Source organism: Carassius auratus, unplaced genomic scaffold (genome assembly GCF_003368295.1).
Source record: "Carassius auratus strain Wakin unplaced genomic scaffold, ASM336829v1 scaf_tig00005520, whole genome shotgun sequence".
Taxonomy (NCBI): Eukaryota; Metazoa; Chordata; class Actinopteri; order Cypriniformes; family Cyprinidae; genus Carassius; species Carassius auratus.
This window is the reverse complement of record NW_020523675.1, coordinates 57467-81365: the sequence shown is the minus strand read 5'-3', so window position 1 is coordinate 81365 and position 23899 is coordinate 57467. Positions and strand designations below refer to the sequence as shown.

Genomic DNA, 23899 nt, shown 5'->3' with positions numbered 1-23899 from the left:
ATGGGAGCTGCAAAGACTAACCTACTTCAGCTGCTCACTGAAGTGTGTGTGTATTATAGGAGTCTTTGTGTGTGAAAACAGAAAAAGCTGCTGCAGAGAAAAGGATAGTTTCTCGCTGTCGTCACACACAGACACACCTGATACTGCCCGTGACCCCCTGATTTGTGTAAGCATTGTTAGAAAGCAGATTAGCACGCCCAGGTTGGTCTCGCTCAGGTCATTAACCATGAAGTTCAGTTTTTAATGGACCCCTTTTCAGTCTTTATAAATAAGAGCCTTGGATGTAAAAGTTGCACAAAAAAAAAAGGAAGTGAATACCTTTTCTATCATGAAAAAATGATGTACAGTATTTATGAATATGTGAATACAAATGTATTTTGTCATTTTCTGATGGGAGATTTTTCAACTTTAAGTGAAAAAAATAAATAAAATAGAGTTTAAATTAAGTTATAATCAATTTGTTATTATACAACATTGATTATAACACTGATAATGATAAATGTTTCTTGAGCAGCAAATCAACATATTAGAATGACTTCTGAGGAACCATAAAACACTGAAGATTGGAGAACTGATGAAAAAAAAGAATATTTAAAAAAATGTGGTGATAATGCATTATTAAAGCAACTGTATGTATGTTTTTAACTTTGAAATATCAGTTTCAAAACCATTCAGATACTGACACCTTATAAAGTGAATGGCTTGAGTTTCTGCTTTCCCACGCTCTCGCCAAATGTCTGTTTATGAGAATAAATAAGTTTGGTGAGCGGTTACAAATTACTGCGAAAAGGTCAGATTGCTTTATGACAGCTACCCACTGTAATTATGAGTGATATATTTACGACTCAATTCAACTCACTTAATTGTGGGGAGCTCCAAAAAAAAAAAAAAAAAAAAAATCTACAAAACTATTGTACATACAGCTGCTTTTAGCATTTGTAAAACAAAATCATTTTGTTTAAATTATAGTGCTTTGAATTTAGTGTTTAATATGAGATGCTGATTGAAATTGCAAAGGAAACAAAAGGCATCCTCATGTCACAGACTTGGAGAAAGTGCTCTAAACATCAGAAACATGGAAAGGAGGGGCACTCAGGGTCAGCAACGAAGAGCAGAAGCAGCTTATTATAACAGTGGACTTGTGTGCCATTTACACTGACAACCTTAAAACAATGGAAGCGTGATCCTAAATTTAGTTACGTATTTAACTGTTTAGGAAATATTTCCATCACAATAATGGCTGGCAATACCCTCTGTGGAAACATGACTAATGCTTGCCTGTGTAATAACTCACACTAAGATCCTAGAGTGTTGAGGGTGGTTGCTAGGGCATCGCTATGTGGTTGCTAAGGTTTCTGAGTGGTTTTAATGCATTGCTGTGCGGTTGCTTACTGGCCCACTTCCAATTATCTGATACTGCAGCCTCTAGATATGGCTTGGGTCCCTCCTTGAGGTCTATTTTATCAATGCCAGGTGCAGTCAGGTTGCTTTGAAAAGTAATAGTGCCTCCTCTCAATTAGTCACATATTTTGAGGTATAATTTATGCACACAGCACAAAGAGTTATGTGGCAAAATGGAGCACCTGAGATTAGGGACAGACAGCAAAAGCACAAATATGAGCGATAAAAACAAGTTTGCTGTACTAAAAATAATTGCAACGAAAAACAGAACTGCATATGTAATGTGAATGACATCATGAGAGAGTGTGTGAATATGGAAATGAGTCAGATAGAATTTAAATGCTGAGACATTTTTATGTAAAAATAAATAAATAAATAAATAAAATATGTGAAAATTTCATTGTTAGCCATGCAGCTCCCAATATGCATTGATCCTCCCTTGTCCATAAATATTACAGGAAAAGAAAAGTGGGAAAAAAGACATATCAAATAGGGCAAGATTGCAGAATGTACTCTTGCCTGGAGGGATTACTAATATCCGGTCATTGGATTAGCTCAGATCTCTGATTAGCTCTTCATTCAATTAGTAAGACCCACACTTTCCTGTCAAGACATCGGTATGGTGGTCCACAAAAGCAATGCCACATATATAAATGGCATGTTTACAGCTTACGTTCAGGTTACAATGCGGAGAGGCTATCAGTAGCTATTAGATTCACTGATTCAGTTGCATTGTGGGCATTAATACTGTTCTCATGCCGATAGTATAGTACTGGCAAACACACGTTCATGTATCGCAATGAGCTTAACAGCAGTTGAACCCTGAGCTCATTTTAAACAATATAGTGCACTTATCTTTGCCTAAAAATGTGGATTTCTGATGCAGCATTAGTTTAATTAAAGACGGCTTTGAGAACCCAGGTAGCAGATTCATGGAGCGGAATGGGAATATTCAATCTCTCTCGCGATTTGGCCTTTCGTTTGAGGTGAGGGATGTGGCAGCGCGCTCATTAACACAAGTGTTTAATGGATCACTATGCTTTGTGTCCAATCAAACAGAGGCAAAACAGAACAAGCGTTTTAAAAACACAAGGGCTCCTTGATCCTGTCAGTATATGCAGTTACATGAACAATGAATATACACTTAGCTAATGACAGAGCTATCAGAAGACAAGCCTGAGGTTAGCAGGCCAGCAAATCAATACAAGTCCATTAATGAAGCTGTCATATCTTGGCTTTCAGTCTGATGTTTTTCAACTTTTAGTGGGCATGTGTGTGGGTGTGTGTGTCAGAAAGAGTGAGAGAGAGAGACAGAGACAGAGAGAGAGAGGGAGAGAGTAATTTACTTCGCCCATACAAATATTTGACAGGATATTTTAAAACCATCAACAGGCTAGTGGTAAATCAGTGACTTGGTGCAAATCCAGAAATAGATGGGTATCACATAGCCATCACTTTGACATCACTTACTTACCCTGCTCTCTGCTTTTTGGACTTGTCTGAGATGCCATCTCTAGACATGAGTTTGTTGAAGACCACTATTCCAATCAGCATGTTCACCTGCAGCAAAGAGATAGAGGGTTTGATATTTGTTTTTTGTTTGTTTGTTTTGATTTTTGATTATTCGGGCAATTCAAGTCAGGGTCTTATTTAGCCTGTATTTGTATCCATCATAAATTTCTGTGGTGAAGTCCATTCTGAACTTAAACAAGGATGTCTTTTAAATTCAAATTCAACTCTCTAATTACATTTGGATTTAAGTAGCAAACTACATGCAGAATTGCAATTCTAATCTCAATGTCATGAAATATAATTGAAATTGATAGAAATTCATATGAATATACTTTAAACTAGGAAAAAAAAATCCAATTTTGTCAAGTTTAAAATGCTAAAAAAAAAAACACACACAAAAAAACACATAGTGATTAGGTTTATGGACTTTCTGAATAATAGATAGATAGACAGATACAATAGATCGACAGAATGAACAGTTTAATGATGGATGGATCAACAGAACAATCAGCAGATAGAAAGAGACATATATATATATATATATATATATAAAATGATAGACAGATAGAATGATAGAACACTATAATGATAAAACAGACAGACAGACAGACCAACAGACATATATAGACAGACAGACAGACAGACAGACAGACAGACAGACAGACAGACAGACAGACAGACAGACAGACAGATAGATAGATAGATAGATAGATAGATAGATAGATAGATAGATAGATAGATAGATAGATACTTCATTTGAACTACTGCAGCATCTAAGTGGAAGAAAATAATTTATTACTTCTGGCCATAATTTATGTATAAATACAATTTGGGTTGTGGGACAATAAAGCAGTGTTGTGAGGTGACCTTTAACCCTGCAGTGGCTCGCTAACTGCCTGTGACAGGTGGTGTGGATTTAAGTCTGGAAGCAAATGAGCAGGTGGGATCATGAAGGAACAGTAATGCCCTCATGTCTCTCACCCACTCTCTCTCTCTCTCTCTCTCAGAGGATTGCTGTCCAGTCAGCTCCGGCCAGCTGCTCACTGGACACACAGAGCACTGAAGAGGAGCTTAGACAAAGGCCATGGAAAGACCACACACACACACACACACACACACACACACACACTCTCTCTCACTCTCTCTCTCTCTCTCTCTCTCTCTCTCTCTCTCTCTCCTGTACCTTTGAAACACACAGGATTTGAGCCAAGACTATATTGTTTCTCTTGTATTACAACAGGAGGGCATATGGTTATAGGTTACAAGACTGACAATCTTCCTGTTAAGTGACATTTGACTGCACTACACCACAAACACATACAGTAGACTGTGACTTTGGCAGCTGCATTCAACTTTGTTAAAGTAGGGATCTTCAGTTTATTTCAAAGAAATGAACACTTGGTATAACATTGTGTATTATAAATTAGTGTTGGATTTTAAACCTAATAATGTGTTTATCACCATGTTGTTATTATACATAAAAAAATATATATATATATATGATGTCATATACAAGTACAATAATATGTATTACTCAATATATTTTAATGTATTTTTAATGTAATGTTATTTCATTACCATTATTTAATGCATTAGGTATCATAAGCTAACAGTGAGCAAAATGTTTACAGCATTTATTATTCCAAATTAATGTTAATTTACAAATATGTATATTATAAATCCAAAATAATTTATACATACTTTTTTGTTCAAATGTTTGTGGTTGGCGAGATTTTATATAGTCTCTTATGCTTTCCAAGGCTGCAATTTTTTAAATCAAAATGCAGTAAAAACTGTAATATTAATAAACGTTTTCTATTTGAATGTATTTTAAAATGTAATTTTATTTTCTCTGATATAAATCTGACTTTTAAGCAGACTTTTTCAATCTTCGGGGTCATTTTATCATTCAGATACAATACTAATATTTTGTGCTCAAGAAAAATCTATATCCTACTGACCCCAAACTTTTGAATGGTAGTAAATTTTGCTCATAATACATTAAGTTTAATTTGTATTGTTAAATATGTATTCGTATGTTGAATAAAATGAATAAACACTTTAAAGTATTATGCATTGTTAGTTTATGTTGCTAATGTTTTATCTGAGCATTACCCAAAAAATAGTTTGAGATGAAACAATAATTGGCTGGACCCACAATAGACCCCCTGTTGAAAACCCCTGCCTTAAATTAACAGTCAGTCTGTTCAGTCTGCTCCGAGAGCATATAGAAGCTACCAAGTCTAAGATGTTTACCAGTGCCGCTCGTTTTCTGATCATGCGAGGTGCTTGCTTAGACAATGGGTCTCAGTTTTACTATTTGCTAGAAGCAAGATTAATTATTTTCCCATTAATTAGATTTTTCTCTCCAAGGAGGGAGACAGCATCTCCAGATGCCCAAATCTCATTTGTAGTCGTTTGTTTGAGTGGGCCGCTTCACAGAACCACCAAGGAACAAACAACACAAATCACATCTGACCATGAAAAACAATGCAAACATCTCACAGAAAACACACAGCACCTGAGACTGGGGCTGTGGATGATGAACACACACACACACACACACACACACTTTGGTTGCTTTGGGCTAATAAGCTCATCAAGTTCACTCATGCGTTTTACACTGATGAAAAATACACACATTTGAAATGAGACAGGCCTCAACTCTAATCTCATTAGTGAAAATTATCTTTGACTGCCGGCTTGATATATTTAAAATGCATATTAAAGTGGGCGGAGCTCATGTTGGCTAAATCTAACCAATGAAAATGCACTAAGTCGGAGACCTACCAGTACAATGACAGCAGCAGGACCGACAAAAGCATAGAGCAGCCCTCCTTCCAGAGACAACCAACAACTGAAATGGAGAGAAAGAGATAAAGTGAAACTTTCAATAGAGAAAGTCGACACATTGTTAGCTTCAGACAAAAAAAGGGGGGTTGTCGAGAAATTTGTAGTTTCCATTAACCTTTAACCATATTTATTCACACAAATAAAGATTAAGGGAAAGTAGAAGAACAAATTAAGCTTAGATTCTAACCAAATGTATTCCCTAAATTAAGAAACTGAAAAGGATATCTCAGAAACAACCTCATCTTACTATTTTATTTTTTTAGAAATACCATATTGTTAAAGTGCTTTCATTTCAGAGATCGAATAAAAACTTCATAGCTAATAGACAGATAAAGATAGTGCCTGGTAAAGTTCTACATAAACAGCTCTGCAAAAGCTGGAAGGTCATACTTTATAGAGGAGCATTATTAATCCAGATTTTAATGGAGACGTTTCAACATTTGCTAATGTTCTGGTCAAATGCAATCAAACAGATTTCAATTTCATTTGTATTCTGACATCCTTGTGAAATGTCTACTGTGAAAGGATCACAGACATATGCAGTCAATTATGTATTCGCATGTGGAAGACTGTAGAGAAGAGTGACTGTGTAGTTAGCAGGCTGTCGCTGAGCCCGACAGTGAGGCTATCTGAGGCCACTGAATTCTTCCACTCTAAAATCTGTCCTTTGGTTAGAGGGGAATCCATGTGTCAGACATATCCAATTAAAGATCTCAAAGTCCACCACTGTTTTCAACTTTTGTCTCCGATTAGTCAGGCAGCTCCCTGGCTGAAATCAATTCCTAAGCAGCGCAGTGAAGACAGAAACCATTATATGCAGAGCAGCAGAAAAGGACCACTTTGAGTAAATACAAAGCCAGGAATAGAGGAAGAACAGGACTCTCCGAGGACTGTCTGTCTCAAGATACTTGTTGAAGAATTACTTCCAATGTAAAAGGTCAACATCAGGCAATGCACACTCATGAAATATGTGCATCACAATGTAGCTCTAAAGATGAAAAAATCTAGGCATCGTATCAGTTGGTAAAACCTTGGCTAATTTCAAACATTGATTGGGGCTAAAAATGTGTGTATGTATGAATGTGTATGTATATATATTGTAACAGAAATGAGTCGAACCAGACAAATTAAAGAGTCTATCAAAGCTGTATGCATTGAAACACGAGAGCCGAACTCCTCAGGAAGTCATAAATCAGTTCTAGTGCCACAAGAACCAAGCAAGATAACCAACCAACCAACTTGTTCACACAACAGCTTTCAACATTAACACCAATAGAACAATTATTGACCATTTTAATTTGAAGAAGAGATTGTCAAATTTATTGTTCGTAATTGAAATGCAACGCTGGACATCACATGTAAACCCAGGAGATCAAGTTAAATACTTGCATTGACTTCCCCCCCACCCAGAAGAACCAGACTGAAATTCCAAAGGGGGGGGGGAGGGCTTTAAACCTCTGTCTTCACAGAAAAGTCCTTTGCCAGAGAATGGCAAAGAAACTTCTTTTGTACATAAATATGGACCAGAATGAACTCAAAAAGACTTATAAATGAATCATTCCATTGCTTAACTCCATATTCATTTATGTGTAACCTACACATTTGACTATCATGTATAATCACTTATTGTGTATGTCTTTTGATAATTATAGGACACATAGTCATGTCTAGATATATGTATTGATATAATCGAATTTTCTTGCTTGATATTTGTTATGTCTGTAAAGAGGACTCGTACTGAAACTTATTTTACTTTTTATTGTTCTCATCAACCTTACTGAACTCCCATCAACTCAGCACTCACATCACTGAACTGTGTGAAAACATTCTAGCGTCAACGTCACTGTCTGTTCCTTACTCTTAAAGTGAACAGCGCTCTTTATATCTTATCAATGTAACAAACACATAACTTTAATTAAACACCAGATTATAAGTCTAACTAAGCATGCAACATTTCCCCTCCCCTCCCAGTGAACTAAGTGTGAAAGAACGTTAAGTAGTCCTGAAAGCGAGCAGGCCGAGTGTGTGATCTGGTAGGCCTGCCTTGGGATGGTTCAGATGGTGGTAGGGATGTTGCTTGCAAGGTCACTGGATGCTGTGGTTGGGGTAGAAGGTATGAAGAACCAAGCAGAGAGCAAGGGAGCACAGTGTCTCGGGTGTGATCTGCACCAGAAGGGCATGGTACTTTCCTAAGCCGACTGGCATGCCAACGGGAACCATCAGATAGCTGGAATGTAACTGGACCTAACTGCTTTTGTACTTGATGGGGCTGTGACCAGAAAGTGTGGAGCTTGTTTTTCCGGTATGGCCGCTGGATCCGCACCCAGTCCATTGGGAAGATTCTTGGAATGCGGGCCTTTTTCTTTGCGTCGAATCTGCCTTGTGCTTTGAGCTGTTGTTCGCATACCCTGGCTTGCACCACAGGATTTCCACCATGAGAAGTAGGAGGGCAAAGTCTATGCAGGGGTAACTCCAGCTCCCGTCCCAGCATCAGTTTTGCTGGGGACACCCCAGTGGTGGAATGCTGAGCTGCTCTGTAGTGTAGAAGAGTCTGAGACAAGGCCTCATTGAAAGAGCAGCCTTGTGCTAAGTGGGCTCTCAGACCATTTTTTAGTGACTGATTGAATCTTTCTACGCCCCCATTCGACTGTGGGTGATAGTAAGCTGTTCGAATGTGTTTGATGCCTTTGCTTTGGATGTAGCTGGTAAACTCCGCGGACACTAGTTGGGGGCCATTGTCTGTCGTCAAGGTCCTAGGCAAGCCCCAGCGGGCAAAAAGCGACTCCAGAAAGTCAATGATGGAACTGGATGTGACCGAGCCTACAGATGTAACCTCTGGCCACTTCGAATGTAGATCATAAACTACTACAAGGAAACGCAAATGATGAGGCACACCATGGAGTTCCCCACATATGTCCAGCTGAATGTGGTCCCAGGGTCGAGTTGGCCAAGGCAAAGACCCTAGTGGCGGCGGCACTGGTGAGCCTGTTTTCCCGCTTACGAGACATGGAGCACAATCCCGAACAAGCTGTTCAATGTCTTTGTCCAACCCCGGCCACCATACTAGATCCCTACAGCGCTGCTTTAGTTTGACTATGCCGAGATGGCCCTCATGAGCCATGGTCAGCACTCGTCCTCTGAGTCTAGCAGGAATGATGGCGCAGTGTCCACGAGCCAAGCATGTGTCATTCCAGCATGACAATTCGTGTTTCACTCTGGCATATGGCTGGATATCTGTTGCCACTTGAGTTGGCCAGCCATTCAGGACATACTCACGGACCGCCGATAGTGTGGAATCAGCAGCAGACTCCGCTGTGAGTTCCTCCAGGGACACAAAGGCTGTCAGGGGTGCATGCACTAAATTAATAAAATCCCCGTCCTCATCCACCTGACAGAAGGCAATGGTTGATGACACAGAACGAGACAGCAAATCGGCCACCACATTATCTCTGCCTGTGGTGTATTGTATTGTAAAGTCATACTGCTGGAGGCGGTCAGTCCAACGGTACATGCGCAGTGGTTTGTGACCAGAACCAGAAGGAGACATAAGCGCACTGAGGGCTTGGTGATCAGTCCGAAGGGTAAATTTTCGGCCATAAAGGTAGGCATGCCAGCGCTCGCAGGCCCATACACAAGCCAGAGCCTCCCTCTCTCCAGTGGAGTACTTTTGTTCGGTCAGGCTGAATGCACGAGAAGCAAAAGCCACTGGCCGTTCGATGCCATTCTGGAGTTGTGAAAGAACAGCACCAGCAGCAGTAGCTGAAGCATCACAAGTGACCAGTGTGGGGCAGTCAAGACTAAAGTGTGCCAAGACAGGTGGGCTTGTCAACAGCTCCTTAAGCGTGCGCACAGCATCAGAACAGGCTGAAGACCAGGTCCATGGAGCATCCTTTTTGAGCAGTTGGCGTAGAGGGTATGTAATTGTGGAGTACTGAGGCAGAAAACGCATATAGTATGTTGTCATCCCTAGAAACGATGCCACCTGTGCTACGGATGAAGGCTCCGGCACCTGTTGTATAGCCTCAATATTGGAGTGCAATGGCGACAGGCCCTCGGCTGAAACATGAAAACCGACAAAGTCAACCTCTGGTACTGCAAATAAGCATTTCTCCATGTTAAGTGTCAAATTGTGTTGACTGAGTGCAGCAAAAACAGCCCTTAAGCGCTGTTCATGAATCACTGCATTTGGGGCATGGACAATGATGTCATCAAGGTAGATGGCAGTGCCAGGGACACCAGCCAGTATAGTGGACATGATTTTTTGAAAACAACTTGGGGCCGAGCTGAGTCCAAAAGGCATCCTTGTGTAACGAAATACGCCAGAGTGCGTAACGAATGCAGTAAGATTTCTGCTGTCTGGGTGGAGGGGAACCTGGAGATAGCCTTGACGGAGGTCGAGTTTGGAAAACATTGTCGAGCCATGAAAGTGTGTAGTCAGCTCTTCGATTGATGGCAGAGGGTAGCGATCTGGGATTACTGCTTTGTTGACGGACCTTAAATCTACACAAACTCTTAGTCCGCCAGATTTTTTCTTAGCCACTGTCAGATTAGACACCCATGGGGAGGCGTCGACAGGTTCGATGATGCCCTCTGCTTGCAGTTTCACAAGTTCTGCTGTGACTTCCTCACGCAATGCCAGCGGAATGCGGCGAAGTGGCTGAATTACTGGTTTAACTGTAGGATCCAAAAGAGGCTGATGAGTGAACGCAGCTAGGCAGCCAAGGCCTTCAAACAATGTTGGCCATTCATGTTGCCAAGGACAGCTGACAGTCAGAACTTGAGCCCCCTTATTGTCCAGCAAAGAAAAGCCCAGACTAATAAACAGGTCCAATCCAAGGATATTGTTGCCATGGTGTGTAATGTGAAAAGGGAAGTCGGGCAGGACCTTGTTGCCATACTGGACAGGCGCATGTACAAGGCCGATAACATCAATTGCAGAACTTCCATATCCAAACAGATTCAGAGAAGGCGACTGAAGGGGCAAGTGTGTCAGGAAACGTTCATAAGTAGCCATATTGAGTAGTGAGACTTTAGCCCCTGTGTCCAGTAGCAGTGAAATACAGGAATCTGCTATAGTAACAATGCATGTAGAAAACCCTGCTGAATTGGTATTTATTGAATGAATAATCGCAGGTGTTGAATTGTTAACACGTGGGTTTCGTTGAGTAGGAGTTTGAACTGGGGCAGACCGACAACATTTTGCAAAGTGGTTCGGTTTTTGACAGCGTCGGCATGTTTGTCCCCATGCAGGGCAGTCAGGAGCACGTGATGGGTGTCTAGTGGACCCACAATTTCCACAACGCCGATTAACTTGAGGACGTGCATATTGTATGTCTGCATTTGAAGATACATCTGCTTCTGCCCTGTAAACTTGTGTGCATTCATGTATCATGTCTCCACTGTTTACACTTGATTCGTGTGATGTATTTAATTTAGCAGCACACTGTGCAGCAGACTCAATTTGAGAGGCCAGAATTACAGCTTTCTCTAAAGTGAGATCATCATCTTCCAATAACAGCCGCTCCCGAACGAGTGTATTGGTTGTTTTTTCAATCAACTGATCTCGTATCATCTCATCTGATAAAGCACCAAAACAGCACGGTTTTGCCAGTCCTCTCAAGTCTGCGACATATTGAACAATCGACTCACCAGCGCGCTGTCTGCGCTGCCGGAACTGCAGCCGTTTTAACAGGACACTCTGTTTTTTTTCAAAGTGTCGATCTAGCAGTGTAATCGCAGCGGCGTAATCGTCCGCATCTCCGAGTGTGCGAAATACACGCTGTCCTTCGGCACCAAGGCAGTGGAGGAGTATGGCCATTTTCCGCTTCGTCGGGACGCCATCGAGGCCCATTGCTAACAGGTATGTTTCAAACGACATTTTCCACTGCTCCCATGGGACCGTAGGTTCGCCAGGATGGGGCAAAAAGGGGTTCGGAGAAGATAGCGACAGCGCGGGGAATTCCTCAGCCATCCTTGTCGCCAATTGTTATGTCTGTAAAGAGGACTCGTACTGAAACTTATTTTACTTTTTATTGTTCTCATCAACCTTACTGAACTCCCATCAACTCAGCACTCACATCACTGAACTGTGTGAAAACATTCTAGCGTCAACGTCACTGTCTGTTCCTTACTCTTAAAGTGACCAGCGCTCTTTATATCTTATCAATGTAACAAACACATAACTTTAATTAAACACCAGATTATAAGTCTAACTAAGCATGCAACAATATTGTCCTGACAATCATTTATTTGTAAAATATATCATAATCGTGTTATAGGAATCATGTCCAAAATTAGACCCTGCGAGGCAGGAACCACATGCTTGGTAAGATAAACACATGATTTATGATACCCCTGAGCCAAGACCATATCTGATTGGTCAAGACAACATTGGAGGTATGGCCAACAGGGAAGTTTAAATACTTTGGACACAATGAAATTTTGCTTTTAGTCCCTAGCTGCTGCTATTAGCCATGTCTGTTTCTAGTCTCTAGCTATGCTTCTAGCCATGCTGTGTAGTCATCACTGTTCTTTGAGCGCGGTTCCAGCGTGCCTGCCTGCTGCTACTATGCCACGATGAGAAGTAACACAACCTAGTCTCGTCAAATTATATTTCTTTTCTTTTCCGTTTGAAAGTTTCGTGTTCTGAGTTAAGTTTTGTAACGTCGACCTCGTCTGCGCGTTTGAACTCCAACCAGCCACACAACTCCAGCTTCAGCCAACGCCCAAGCACGGGCTCCCCAAGACGTCACTTCAGCCACTACTGAACTTCCAGCCAGTCAGCGACACCGGGATACCCCTTTCAACGGGAGTCCCTTTCACAGCAAACAAAGGCAACGAGATATTTGTTGTGCTGGTGTATCTAATATAATTTTAACCCCATTGAGGAACTCAATGCGAGCGCTAATTACGTGATTGATGGTTTGTTCATGTCTATGCAATTTAACGTATTGCTGTAAACTTGGGATTCGATATTTCCATTCTTTTAAACTCATCTTTTCCTAACTTTCGATCTTCCTGCAACTTGTGTGAATGTGTGAGTGTGTGCGTTTATGTGTTAGATTAGTTTATATGTCTTAGATTTATCTAATAAAGCCTTATTCATATTGAAAAGAGAAGTATCTTGTGTTTTGTGCTTGCAAGTTAATGTCTTAGACTGCCGATCTTGTTACTGTGCTAATTGATAGTGTTTCACTATAGTTTGGATATCAGTATCCAGCGCAGATTTTATGTTAAACGGCTCGTTCAGTGAATCGCAGTGATCAGCCGTGAAACAGTGATTCTGTTCAAATTCCCTTTAAAATCTTAAATGATTCCCTTTGAGCTAAATTGACCTGTTTCCCTTACAATATATATATATATATATATATATATATATATATATATATATATATATATATATATATATATATATATATATATATATATATATATGTATATATACATATATATATATATATATGTATATATATATATATATATATATATATATATATATATATATATATATATATATACTGTATATATATGTGTGTGTTTGTGTGTGTGTGTGTGTGTGTGTGTGTGTGTGTGTGTGTGTGTGTGTGTGTGTGTGTGTGTGTGTGTGTGTGTGTGTGTGTGTGTGTGTGCATATAAAGATCGAGCATTTTAAATGTGCATTTTCCATATGCTGGTAGTTTCAGCTACACTTTAAATGTCTAGGCTTGCCATTTATACTAATTGTGTATAATGAATGCCATGGTACCATATGTATCATATTTATATATGGTATTTAATGCTTGTTCTGTTCTGAATACTGTCGATTTAAACATTTGTGTTGTATTAAGGGGATTTACAAAAATGTTTTTTTTTCTTTTTCTTTTTCTTTTTTTTTTCTTCTTTTTTTTATAGTGGTTAGAATATATGTAATTGTAGAATGATAAATGTAACTTTTGGACAATGGAGTACTAACCCAGTGCATCTTATAGTCAGGTGCAACTTATTTTCTGGAAAGTAATGTAGTTTAGAAAGACTGATTATGAATTTATGTATTAATGTATCAGGTAAGTGTGTTTACTGCTTACTGCATTATACAGTATGTGTTATAACATTATACAGAGTACTCTGTGATCATACAAAATTTCTATAACTTAATGTATTTTAGATGTATTGTAGGTATGTCCATATTCTTTTAAATATCCAAAGATCACTGAGACTTGATGTAGCTTTAACCCTCAAAGGACCAGAACAATGTTTTAATGTAAGATAAATGTTTTCCTTGTGAGACTGTGCTGCTTTGATGATACTTACTAACTTGGTGTGCCATAACCTCTGGCACGGGTAAAACCCACAGATACAGCGACCACAAGGGCTGGAAGACCTGCAAGATAAAGCTTATGATGAGAGAAAAAAAAAAAAAAATATATATATATATATTTAAAAAAACTCAACACACTGAAATTAAAGAGTTTGTTAAATTGCTTAAATTCTTATTTTAAATGCAAAATGGGTAATACTTTAGAATAAGGTTCCATTAATGTTAACTACTTTCGTTAACATGAACTAAGCAAGAACAATCCTACTACAGCATTTATAAGTCTTAGTTCATGTTAATTTCAAAATTTACTAATGCATTATTCAAATCAAAAGTTGTGCTTGTTAACATTAGCTAATGCACTGTGAATTACCATGAACTAACAATGAATAACTGTATTTTCATTAACTAACATTAACGAAGATTAATAAATACAGTAATAAATGTATTATTCATTGTTTGTTCATGTTAATTAATACATTAACTAACATTAACTAATGGGACCTTATTCTAAAGTGTTACCGCAAAATGAAAAAAAAAAAAAGAAAAGAAAAGAAAAAAAAGATTCTGACAACTCCGAATAACTCGGAATTATATAAATATATAAGTATTCTTTTTTTTTTTTTTTTTACATTTAATGGCAAATGGCCAGAGGGGAAGTTAGCTGAAGTAATCCTCTCTCACATTGGTGACTTTCTTTAGCTTGTGCCCTTTTCATGGACAAATGCACATGGCATACAGGTACACCATTCCCCCCATGTGTGCAGTGCCCTTCCAGACCGCAGACACGCTACTTTAGCAGGGACCAATTCCCGTGGGTCTCTGTATATGTCTTTATTTATGAGGCCAAAGTGTAGCAGTGTAAACGTTCCTGTCTGTTTTCTCTAAGAGTGCTTCACAGGGCAAGTACACAGAGCAAGCACTTTGACCCTTTTATAGCAACACTGTGAATGCTAGCTGGAAACAAAGAGCTTTTATGTCATACAGTATCATGTCATTAAATGCACATTACTGTGCTTTGCTTCAGGTGTCAACTTTCAAATGTATATATAATGTATATATAATGTATGTATAATGTATATATAATGTATGTATAATGTATATATAATGTATGTATAATATATATATATATATTAATGTATGCATTTTCATAAATGTAGATTTTCCCCCTACAAGACAAAAAAAAATAAATTAAAAAAAAATATACATTGTGCTATTTAAAATACAACAGAAAACGCTCTCATAACTACGCATCTTTTCAACATGTTTCCCATCTCAGGACTGAGGAAGGTATACTGTACTTTTTAGTCCTTGAATACAATGCCATGTACAGTGACCTTTACTTTGTAGAATCCCTTCATCCTCTCGGACCCTCCCCTCTCTGTGTCTGTGAGGGCTTTCTGGCCTCTCCTTCTGGTGTCATCCCTTTTGTGTTTGCCATCACAGTCAGGGAGGCCAGCTTTGCTCATGTTCTAATTAGACCTATCCATTCTTCTCGCTCTATGTCTGTGTGCCACGTCCACACATAATGAGCTCTCCTCTGAAATATTCATGTAATTAACAATGCTCTAATTAACTCTGGAAATTTAAGGCAATTATAAAAACTCCGGTTTAGAGAACAGGATTGGAAGATGTTGGACGGGAGGGGATGAACGGGATCCAAATGTGGCTCTGCAGGGAGCATCACACAGTGAAGAAAGTTTAGTCTGGATTCCAGCTGTGATCGTTTCATACTGTAACCTGCAGGGGGCCATGGTTTGCATAGTTACAATAGTCACTTTCTCCTACTGGTCGATTCTGTGACTACACTATGTGGGTAAAATACTGTTTCTTTACAGATGGCTCTTCAAAAGTTTTTTTTTTTTTTTTTAAGCAACAGAAATAAGACACAAACACAATCATGAAACGTCATCTAAAATCACACACACACACACACACACACACACACACACATATATATATATATATATATATATATATATGTGTGTGTGTGTGTGTGTGTGTGTGTGTGTGTGTGTGTTCTGACTTTATTATTATTATTTTTATTTGAGGGTCTTTTTATTTGTTTGAGGTAAATTTCTTTTTTTTTTTCTTACTTTCTTTCTTACTTTTCTGTAAGTTCTAACAAAGTGTCTACTCACATGACATTTAGGGCTTAGGTAGGTAGGTAGCTAAATAGGTAAATAAATAGATAAATATAGATATAAGACAGAATAAAGAAGAAATCACTCTCACCTCACCTCTATCTGAGCATGCACTGTACACGACCAGCAAGAGCACAATTATGATGATATCAACATTTTTGCCATCTTAGTTAGAATCCCATCTACTACCACTTCCCTGTGGGAGGCAATGTTATTCTACAATATCTGCAAAGGGCAGCGATGAATTAATGGAAGTGATAGTGGATCAATAAGTTACAAAACAAATGTGTTTGTGTGCTATTGCACGTCCTTGAATATCCTTTTAGATCCTGCCTGTGTTAAGATGGTAGCACACAATGCATTTCTTATCAACGATCAGAAATCTACATTGTGTAATACAGAAGTAACACTGAGCTCCAGTGGCATATTTATGGTGTGTCATTGGGCTCCATTGAAGCAAACTGACATTGCAGACAATCTGATGTGACTGAATTGATAAGAACTGGTATGATATACTCCTGCATCCCTCATATGGATGAAAAACTGAAAATGAAGCACTACAATAACATCGCTTTTGACCTCGGAGGTAAGTTGTGGTGTGTGTGCCGGTGTCTTACCCCAACCCAGGCACAGGAAACGCTTGCGAATGAGGCGGGACCTCATCTTGCCAATCACAGCCAGGTAGGACTGCCAAGCCTCTGTCAGTACCCAGCAGAAAGAGGCCAGAAAGAAGAAGTGCAAAAAGGCAGCAGTCACAGTGCACAGTCCCTAGAGACAAAAGAGGGAAGAAAGAAATAGAGAGAAATAGGGAGTAAGAAATGTGGAAGAAAAAGAGGTGCAAATGGCTCTCAGCTGATTGTTATCAAGCCAAGACGGAAAGAGAGATGAAGTGATTGATAAGGAGAAGTGGGAATGAGCTGCGGACATTAACAAAAGTCAGTCTTGAGCGAAACTACTGTTTCTATGTGGTGTGAAAATAAGCTCTAAAAACGCACCCTGTCTATGTTTTTTTCCCTTGTAGACAGACGGTACTTAAAAAGTGAAAATGGGTAACTTAAAGGTGGAAAAGTTTATAAGGAAAAATAGCAGGCAGGAATTAAAGAAAAGTATGATTTAAATAACAGGCGAACGCAAATGAGAAGCAGTAAGCAGTGTCTCACTGAGGTTTTTTACAATAATGAGGTGCATATTCTAATGCTAAACACCGGCCCGCTCAGCAAATGACCCTGGAAATGAGAGGGATTTCACACCATTCATGGTTTCAGAAATTAGGCTTATCTGTACTTTCTGAAACTAATGCCGAATATGAGAATTTAGAGAAATATTAAGCCTGGATAGAGGGGGAAGGGGTCCTACCAGCAGTTCTTTTGCTGGTCTTTGGCTTTCTTTGTAGCTCTGAGCGACAGGTTGGGTTTGAATGGCAGCACTTATTTCTCAGGTGTCTGTCACGGCCGACACAAAACTGACCCTCCAGTGCCTTCCACATGTGTGTCTGCTACAAGCTCCTGCCTGACTTTCTCAAATTCTATCATGGCCACTTACATATTGTCATGACAGGCTGGAGAAAGAACAAATACTTACCTTTACCACAGACAGACTACTAACTCTAAGGAGTCTGGGACCCAAGGTTAAGTGCCATTCAGAACTCAGTTTTAAATTGAATGTATTTTGCATTCCATTTTTTTTTTAATTCAAACTGAATTTGTATGAATATTTAAAATTGAAATTTGAATTGAATAGAATTAAAATTTAATTAAATTCAAAGAAAAACAATTTGTGCAACTCATAATGTTACTAATAAAATTAATAATTTTAGTTATTAGTTAATAGTTTTATGATTATTTCATAATGAAAACTGAAATGCAGTCAAATAAATGGTTATTATTAAATGAAAAAGAAATTACATACAATTATTTGATGATAATAACAATAATATTAAAAAATAATTTTAATTCGCAAATGCATTTTAACTATATTGTTATTATTAATAATTATTATTAATATCATTAATATTATTATTATATAGATTGATAAATTGAGTTTGGTGTTAATATATATATATATATATATATATATATATATATATATATATATATATATATATATATATATATATATATATATATATATATATTACATTACAATTTTCAATATAACTGACACAAGTATTATCAACAAAAGCAACAGCAGGGGCAACTTCCAGAAACACAAAATTGATATTTATTATGTTTAGTAAATGAACTAATTTTATGTAGACCATGCCAGGAAAACATTTATTTTCCCAGAATAATCGTCAAATTGGAGACGAACATCAAAGACAGTATGGGAACCTAAAGGATGCTCTTTCTCAAATCTTTCTCTCATATACATCAGAGAGAGACAAATTTGCACACATACTCACCTTACTGAGAGTTTGGGACTGTCCCACCAGTATCAGCACATTGGAGGCCAGTATGGACAGGCAGAAGTTCACCAAGATGATGGACCTTTCTGAACGAATGTACCTGAAAAATCAGAAAAATCACACTCTGAACTTTATTGGCAACTTTATTGTGTTGTTATGACATTATTATATTTACAAAAGGCTTGATATACAGGTTTATGACATAAAAATGTGTCCCAGGTGACCTGCAGATGAACTCCAAAACAGCATCTTACATACAAATACCGGGTGAGCAAAATGTCCTCATCTGCTATTTGGGCTCTTTCCATATTTGCTCAAGAGGACAATGACAGTGTCCGGCAGGCCTGTGATAGGCTCTCTGGTGGGGTGGCAGATGCACTAATCTTGGAGAGAGGTAATACTTTCCCACCTGCTACTCAGGAATTATGGGACGGGGGTCAAAATAATTTCCAAAGTATCAGGTCAGGTCAAAGTATCACATTTTAACCAACTCATCAAAAATGAATGAATGGTGAATGAATTTCATTGCATTATACAGCAAAACAGTATTACACATTATATATAAAAATAGTATAACACATTGTAATATATAATGTTAATAATTTACAAATACACTCTTTGACCAAAACATTTCACGCATACACATGCTTCTTTTTTCTTTTATAAAGAGATTATAACTTTTATTCAGCAAAGACACATTAAGTTGATCAATAGTAAAAGTAAAGACTGTAGCACTGTCTTTTCATCAAAAAACCCTGCCCAAAGAATTGGAAATGAAGGGTTGGTGGGGAAGTTGTGGCCTAGTGGTTAGAGAGTTTGACTCCTAACCCTAGGGTTGTGGGTTTGAATCTCAGGCCGGCAATACCATAACTGAGGTGCCCTTGAGCAAGGCACTGAACCCCCAAATGCTCCCCGGGTAATGTTTCTTGAGGACCATATCAGCATATTAGAAGGATCATGTGACAAATATTTTATATTAATTATATATAATATATAAACAATGTAGTGAAAAAAATCTAGCATCATCTGTTATACTTCGGAGGAGATAAATACTCGACTAAGCGATGGCCTTTTTCTGGCTATGGTGTTAGCTGATCACGTGACTGACCTTGGCCATCTGCCACACTGAGTTGTTAGCAACCATGCTCGCCTTCACTAGCACTCTCCGCCTAATCCTGTCCTGCCACAGGCGGCTCCCACAATCCCTCATTTGTTCCCAATTATTGCTAATTGCAGTTTTGGCCCACTCTAGAACTACCCCATGCCAGCTGTTCTATCCCAGCCCAGGCAAGCCCACATGGGAAGCTACAGTCTGAAAAATGAATCTTTTAAGGTGTAAGTATACCAGTGAGAGCAGCGGGAAGTAAACGAGGGGAATAGTACAAAAATAGCACCGTAATGTCCTATTATCAACAGAGGACAGCAGAACCTGGAAGCTACATTGAAAAACGTTCCTCTGTAGATCTGATGTTGGTCAGTGAAGGGTTGTGTTGAACTCACCTCCAAAAGGCAGCGTAGATGAGCAGCAGAATGAGAAGAGCCGTACAGGATATGCCACAGCCCACCATGAGGGGCACAGACGGTATACTGGACGGCCCCATACCCTGGAAAGAGATCAATGGAGAGAAGGAAGATTATAATGGGATGTTTATGGTATATGTATGGCACAACAAAGAGTCAGTCAGTCTTTCATTAAAAAACAACATGACCGTAAACAGTAGGGACTTGAATCAGCCTGCATGGGTTTATTTTCAAATAAACCCTGCTAATTACATGCTATTTACCAAATTAATAACCAAATGAACATAAAATATCGGTAAGCTTTTATTACAGTTTTATATCATATAGTTTGCTTAGGACAACATTCAATTAAACAGTATATAACATACATACATATATATATATATATATATATATATATATATATATATATATATATATATATATATATATATATATATATATATATATATATATATATATATAAATATATGCATATATATAAGCAAAAAAAAAAAGTCTATTATTAGAAAATGATGTCTGATGTTATTAGATGATGATCTTTTGAGCTTAAAATAAATATATGATAAATAAATGATTTCTGAAGGATCATGTGACACTGAAGACTGAAAATTCAGCACTGCCATCACAGGAATAAATGTCATTTAAAAAAAAAAATACTAAAACAGAAAACAGTTGTTTTAAATTGCAATAATATTCCAAAATATTTCTGTTTTTACTATTTTTTTTTAACAAAAAGTGCAGCTTCTGTGAGCTTTAGAGAGAGAGAGAGAGAGAGAGAGAGAGAGAGAGAGAGAGAAACATATTGACCACAATCTTTAAAAAAAAAAAAATTGACTGTGTAATGTATATGTCGAAACGTATGTAAAAATATGACTGTAAACACTTGACAAAGAGCTGCAGGCTGGGCAAAGGATAAAAAGTGTGTGTGTGTGTGTGTGTGTGTGTGTGTGTGTGTGTGTGTATGTGTGGTGGTGGCGGGGGTACAAAGGGGTAATAGGGAGAGGATTACATTGTGTTCAGGTTAAAGCTAAATGCCAAAGGTCTTTTTTCTGAATAGCCTCATGCTACCCTATCTTCTCTTATACTCCTGGGTTCATTTTCTGTGTTTCTCATCGGGTCAAAGCTAGATTCTCTTCTTCAACTGGGCATTCTATCCCCATCAGCCCTTGAACACTTGCGACCCCTTTGCACCGGCTTGTTAAGCATCTCTGCCGTGAGAAGGGTTACTACGGGTGAACTTTCACTTTCACTTTCACTTTTTTCACATGCCTCATGTTTCTGGATTAACCCTCTTGCTCAGTCTTACCACCAAGAATTGCGGGTAGACCCGTGTAACTTCATATTACCACTGAGATAAATGTGCAGTTCAGGGTTCAATTTAATGTTATATGGACAAGTGCAATGTGCAAATGCAGAAATACATCAATCTTAAAAATCAAAAAAAACAAAAAAAAAAAACAAGAGTGTTCTGTCCAGTCTGAAAGGAATGACAGTGTTAAATGTGGTGTTGTTATCAATAAAGTCCAATAACATCTTGACATTAATACCTTCCTGTTGAATCAGTGCAGCATGAAGATCGCAAGACATTGCCTTTTTGCTGGACGTGTTACATTGTTATGTGAACTACAGGGGGTCTAATCACTCAGACAGCACCATGTTAATGTGCCCCATCACCAGCTCTTCAAAGCAAATCATTATAGTGGATCAGTCTGTAATCATTACACAGGTCACAGTATTTTTCTTTGAAACAACAACAATAATAATACTAATATCAGATTCACACATGAGATATCCCCACAAACTGTGGTGCACAAATATTAGAAAACCTTTGTTAATTTTTTTTTTTTTGTGTGGCTCATTTATTACTACTGATGACCTTGCAAAGGTCATACCTTGGCCAAAAAGTAAATCCACACTTCTCTTTTGAATTTTCTGTGCTGCTTTTGGGAGATAATAATAATTCAGTGGAAATCTGTAGAGCTTTCTACCATCTGCTGGTTGCATGATTAAAGTCTTCCACAATCAGGGACACAGAATCAGGGAAGGTACTTTCATAGCTCTTAATATTAGTTCAAAAATGTATTTTCTTGATCTGAATGTGTAGAATATTTATTTAACAGTGAGATATTTCAAGTTAGGACAACAAATTGCTTCAGAATGTGTTTTGATCAAGACACCAGAAATGTTCAGTTAAATATACACAACGTTAAAGGAACACTCCACCGTTTTTTGAAATAGGGCTTATTCACATTATTTCCTACATTTAGATAGGTGGGCAAATGCATTTTTGTGTCAGTGCATGCATTGTTTTGGTTTGACTGGGTCGGCGTTAGCTTAGCTTAGCACAATGAATGGAATCCTTTGTTGCCAGCTAGCATTGCCTGAGTAAAAGTGATCAAAAAAACAAAAAAAAAAAACACCTAATTACTTCTTGTGGACTGCGTATTCACAACGAGTACAAATAGCGATCCAGATTAACACTAGGCGATTTCCTAGGCAGATATTGGCTTGGGACTATATTATGGGGAAGCACAGGCGAAGCACTGCTGCTTAGGCGCAGAGATATCACGCAACACATGAAATCCCGCGACTTCCGTCAACATACCGGCGTGAATAGTAGCTGCCTGGCTATTTTCCTTACAGTACACGAATGGCGATGAACATGGCTGATTTTGAGAGAGACGAAGAGGGTGACTTCTCAGACAGTCAAGAACCAGAACCATACCTATTTGAACCAGAGTTTACAGAAGACGAGCTGCGTGCTTTGGAAATAGAACGACAGTAGGAGACTGCGGTCAAGCCAGCCGCACTTCAGAAAAACACCGTCAAGCCAGCCGCGAGTGAAATTTATATGCGCGTGTATTAGTTGCGATCGCTCAACAGCCTGAGGACGTGAGGATGAGAGCCAACATGAACTGGTGGTGTGAATGTGGGGGAATATGCCAATCTATGCCGACGGAAATAGAGTGTCTGTGCTGTAGAGAGTGGGACATGTTTTTGCCATTGATGACCAGGCTCAACACGTCAGATCAAGATGAGCGTGCCCGAAGTTGTGTCACATCTACAGAGGATTTCACGGCGCTGATCCATTCTGCAGTACTCGATTTTTTTTTCCGGTGTGACAAAGTGAACTGGAAAAAACTCCCCACGCCGAATGGACCAAATGGACAGCTGTCCACAGAGTAAGTGATTATTTTAATCATGACGCATGTATAGATCGACCCATATTATACCTGTATTCACATAGAGTTGATGTTTTCATGTGTTGCGTGATATCTCTGCGCCGAAGTAGCAGTGCTTTCTTCTGTGCTTCCCCATAATATAGTCCCAAGTCAATATATGCCTAGGAAATCGCCTAGTGTTAATCTGGATCGCTATTTGTACTCGTTGTGAATACGCAGGCCACAAGAAGTAATTAGGTGGGTTTTTTTTATTTTTTTGATCACTTTTACTCAGGCCATGCTAGCTGGCAACAAAGGATTCCATTCATTGTGCTAAGCTAAGCTAACGCCGACCCAGTCAAACCAAAACAATGCATGCACTGACACAAAAATGCATTTGTCCACCTATCTAAATGTAGGAAATAATGTGAATAAGCCCTATTTCAAAAAACGGTGGAGTGTTCCTTTAAGCTGGACTCATCTCATACTACATGGACTAGAATCACAGACAAGCATAGTTCAAGTTCCCACACCACTTCATCAGCTCCTGCATCATATGTTCCTGTGGACACATTCTTCCTCTTCAGGTTCTTAAGATAGGAAGCAC

At 38.6% G+C, this 23899-nt stretch overlaps 1 protein-coding gene across 1 annotated transcript in view; it reads right to left on the bottom strand.

Annotated features, from left to right (window-relative positions):
* LOC113070973 (adhesion G protein-coupled receptor B2) overlaps positions 1–23899 on the bottom strand; it is a gene marked incomplete at its 3' end in the record, with an annotated part of 106893 nt that overhangs the window by 29661 nt on the left and 53333 nt on the right. Inside the window, exons 7-12 of the mRNA XM_026244327.1 lie at positions 20108–20211; positions 18605–18707; positions 16821–16971; positions 14056–14125; positions 5704–5770; positions 2876–2961 (exon numbers count right to left, since the gene is read on the bottom strand). Of these exons, the coding sequence (XP_026100112.1) occupies positions 2876–2961; positions 5704–5770; positions 14056–14125; positions 16821–16971; positions 18605–18707; positions 20108–20211 (581 nt within the window). The remainder of the gene's footprint in view (positions 1–2875; positions 2962–5703; positions 5771–14055; positions 14126–16820; positions 16972–18604; positions 18708–20107; positions 20212–23899) is intronic.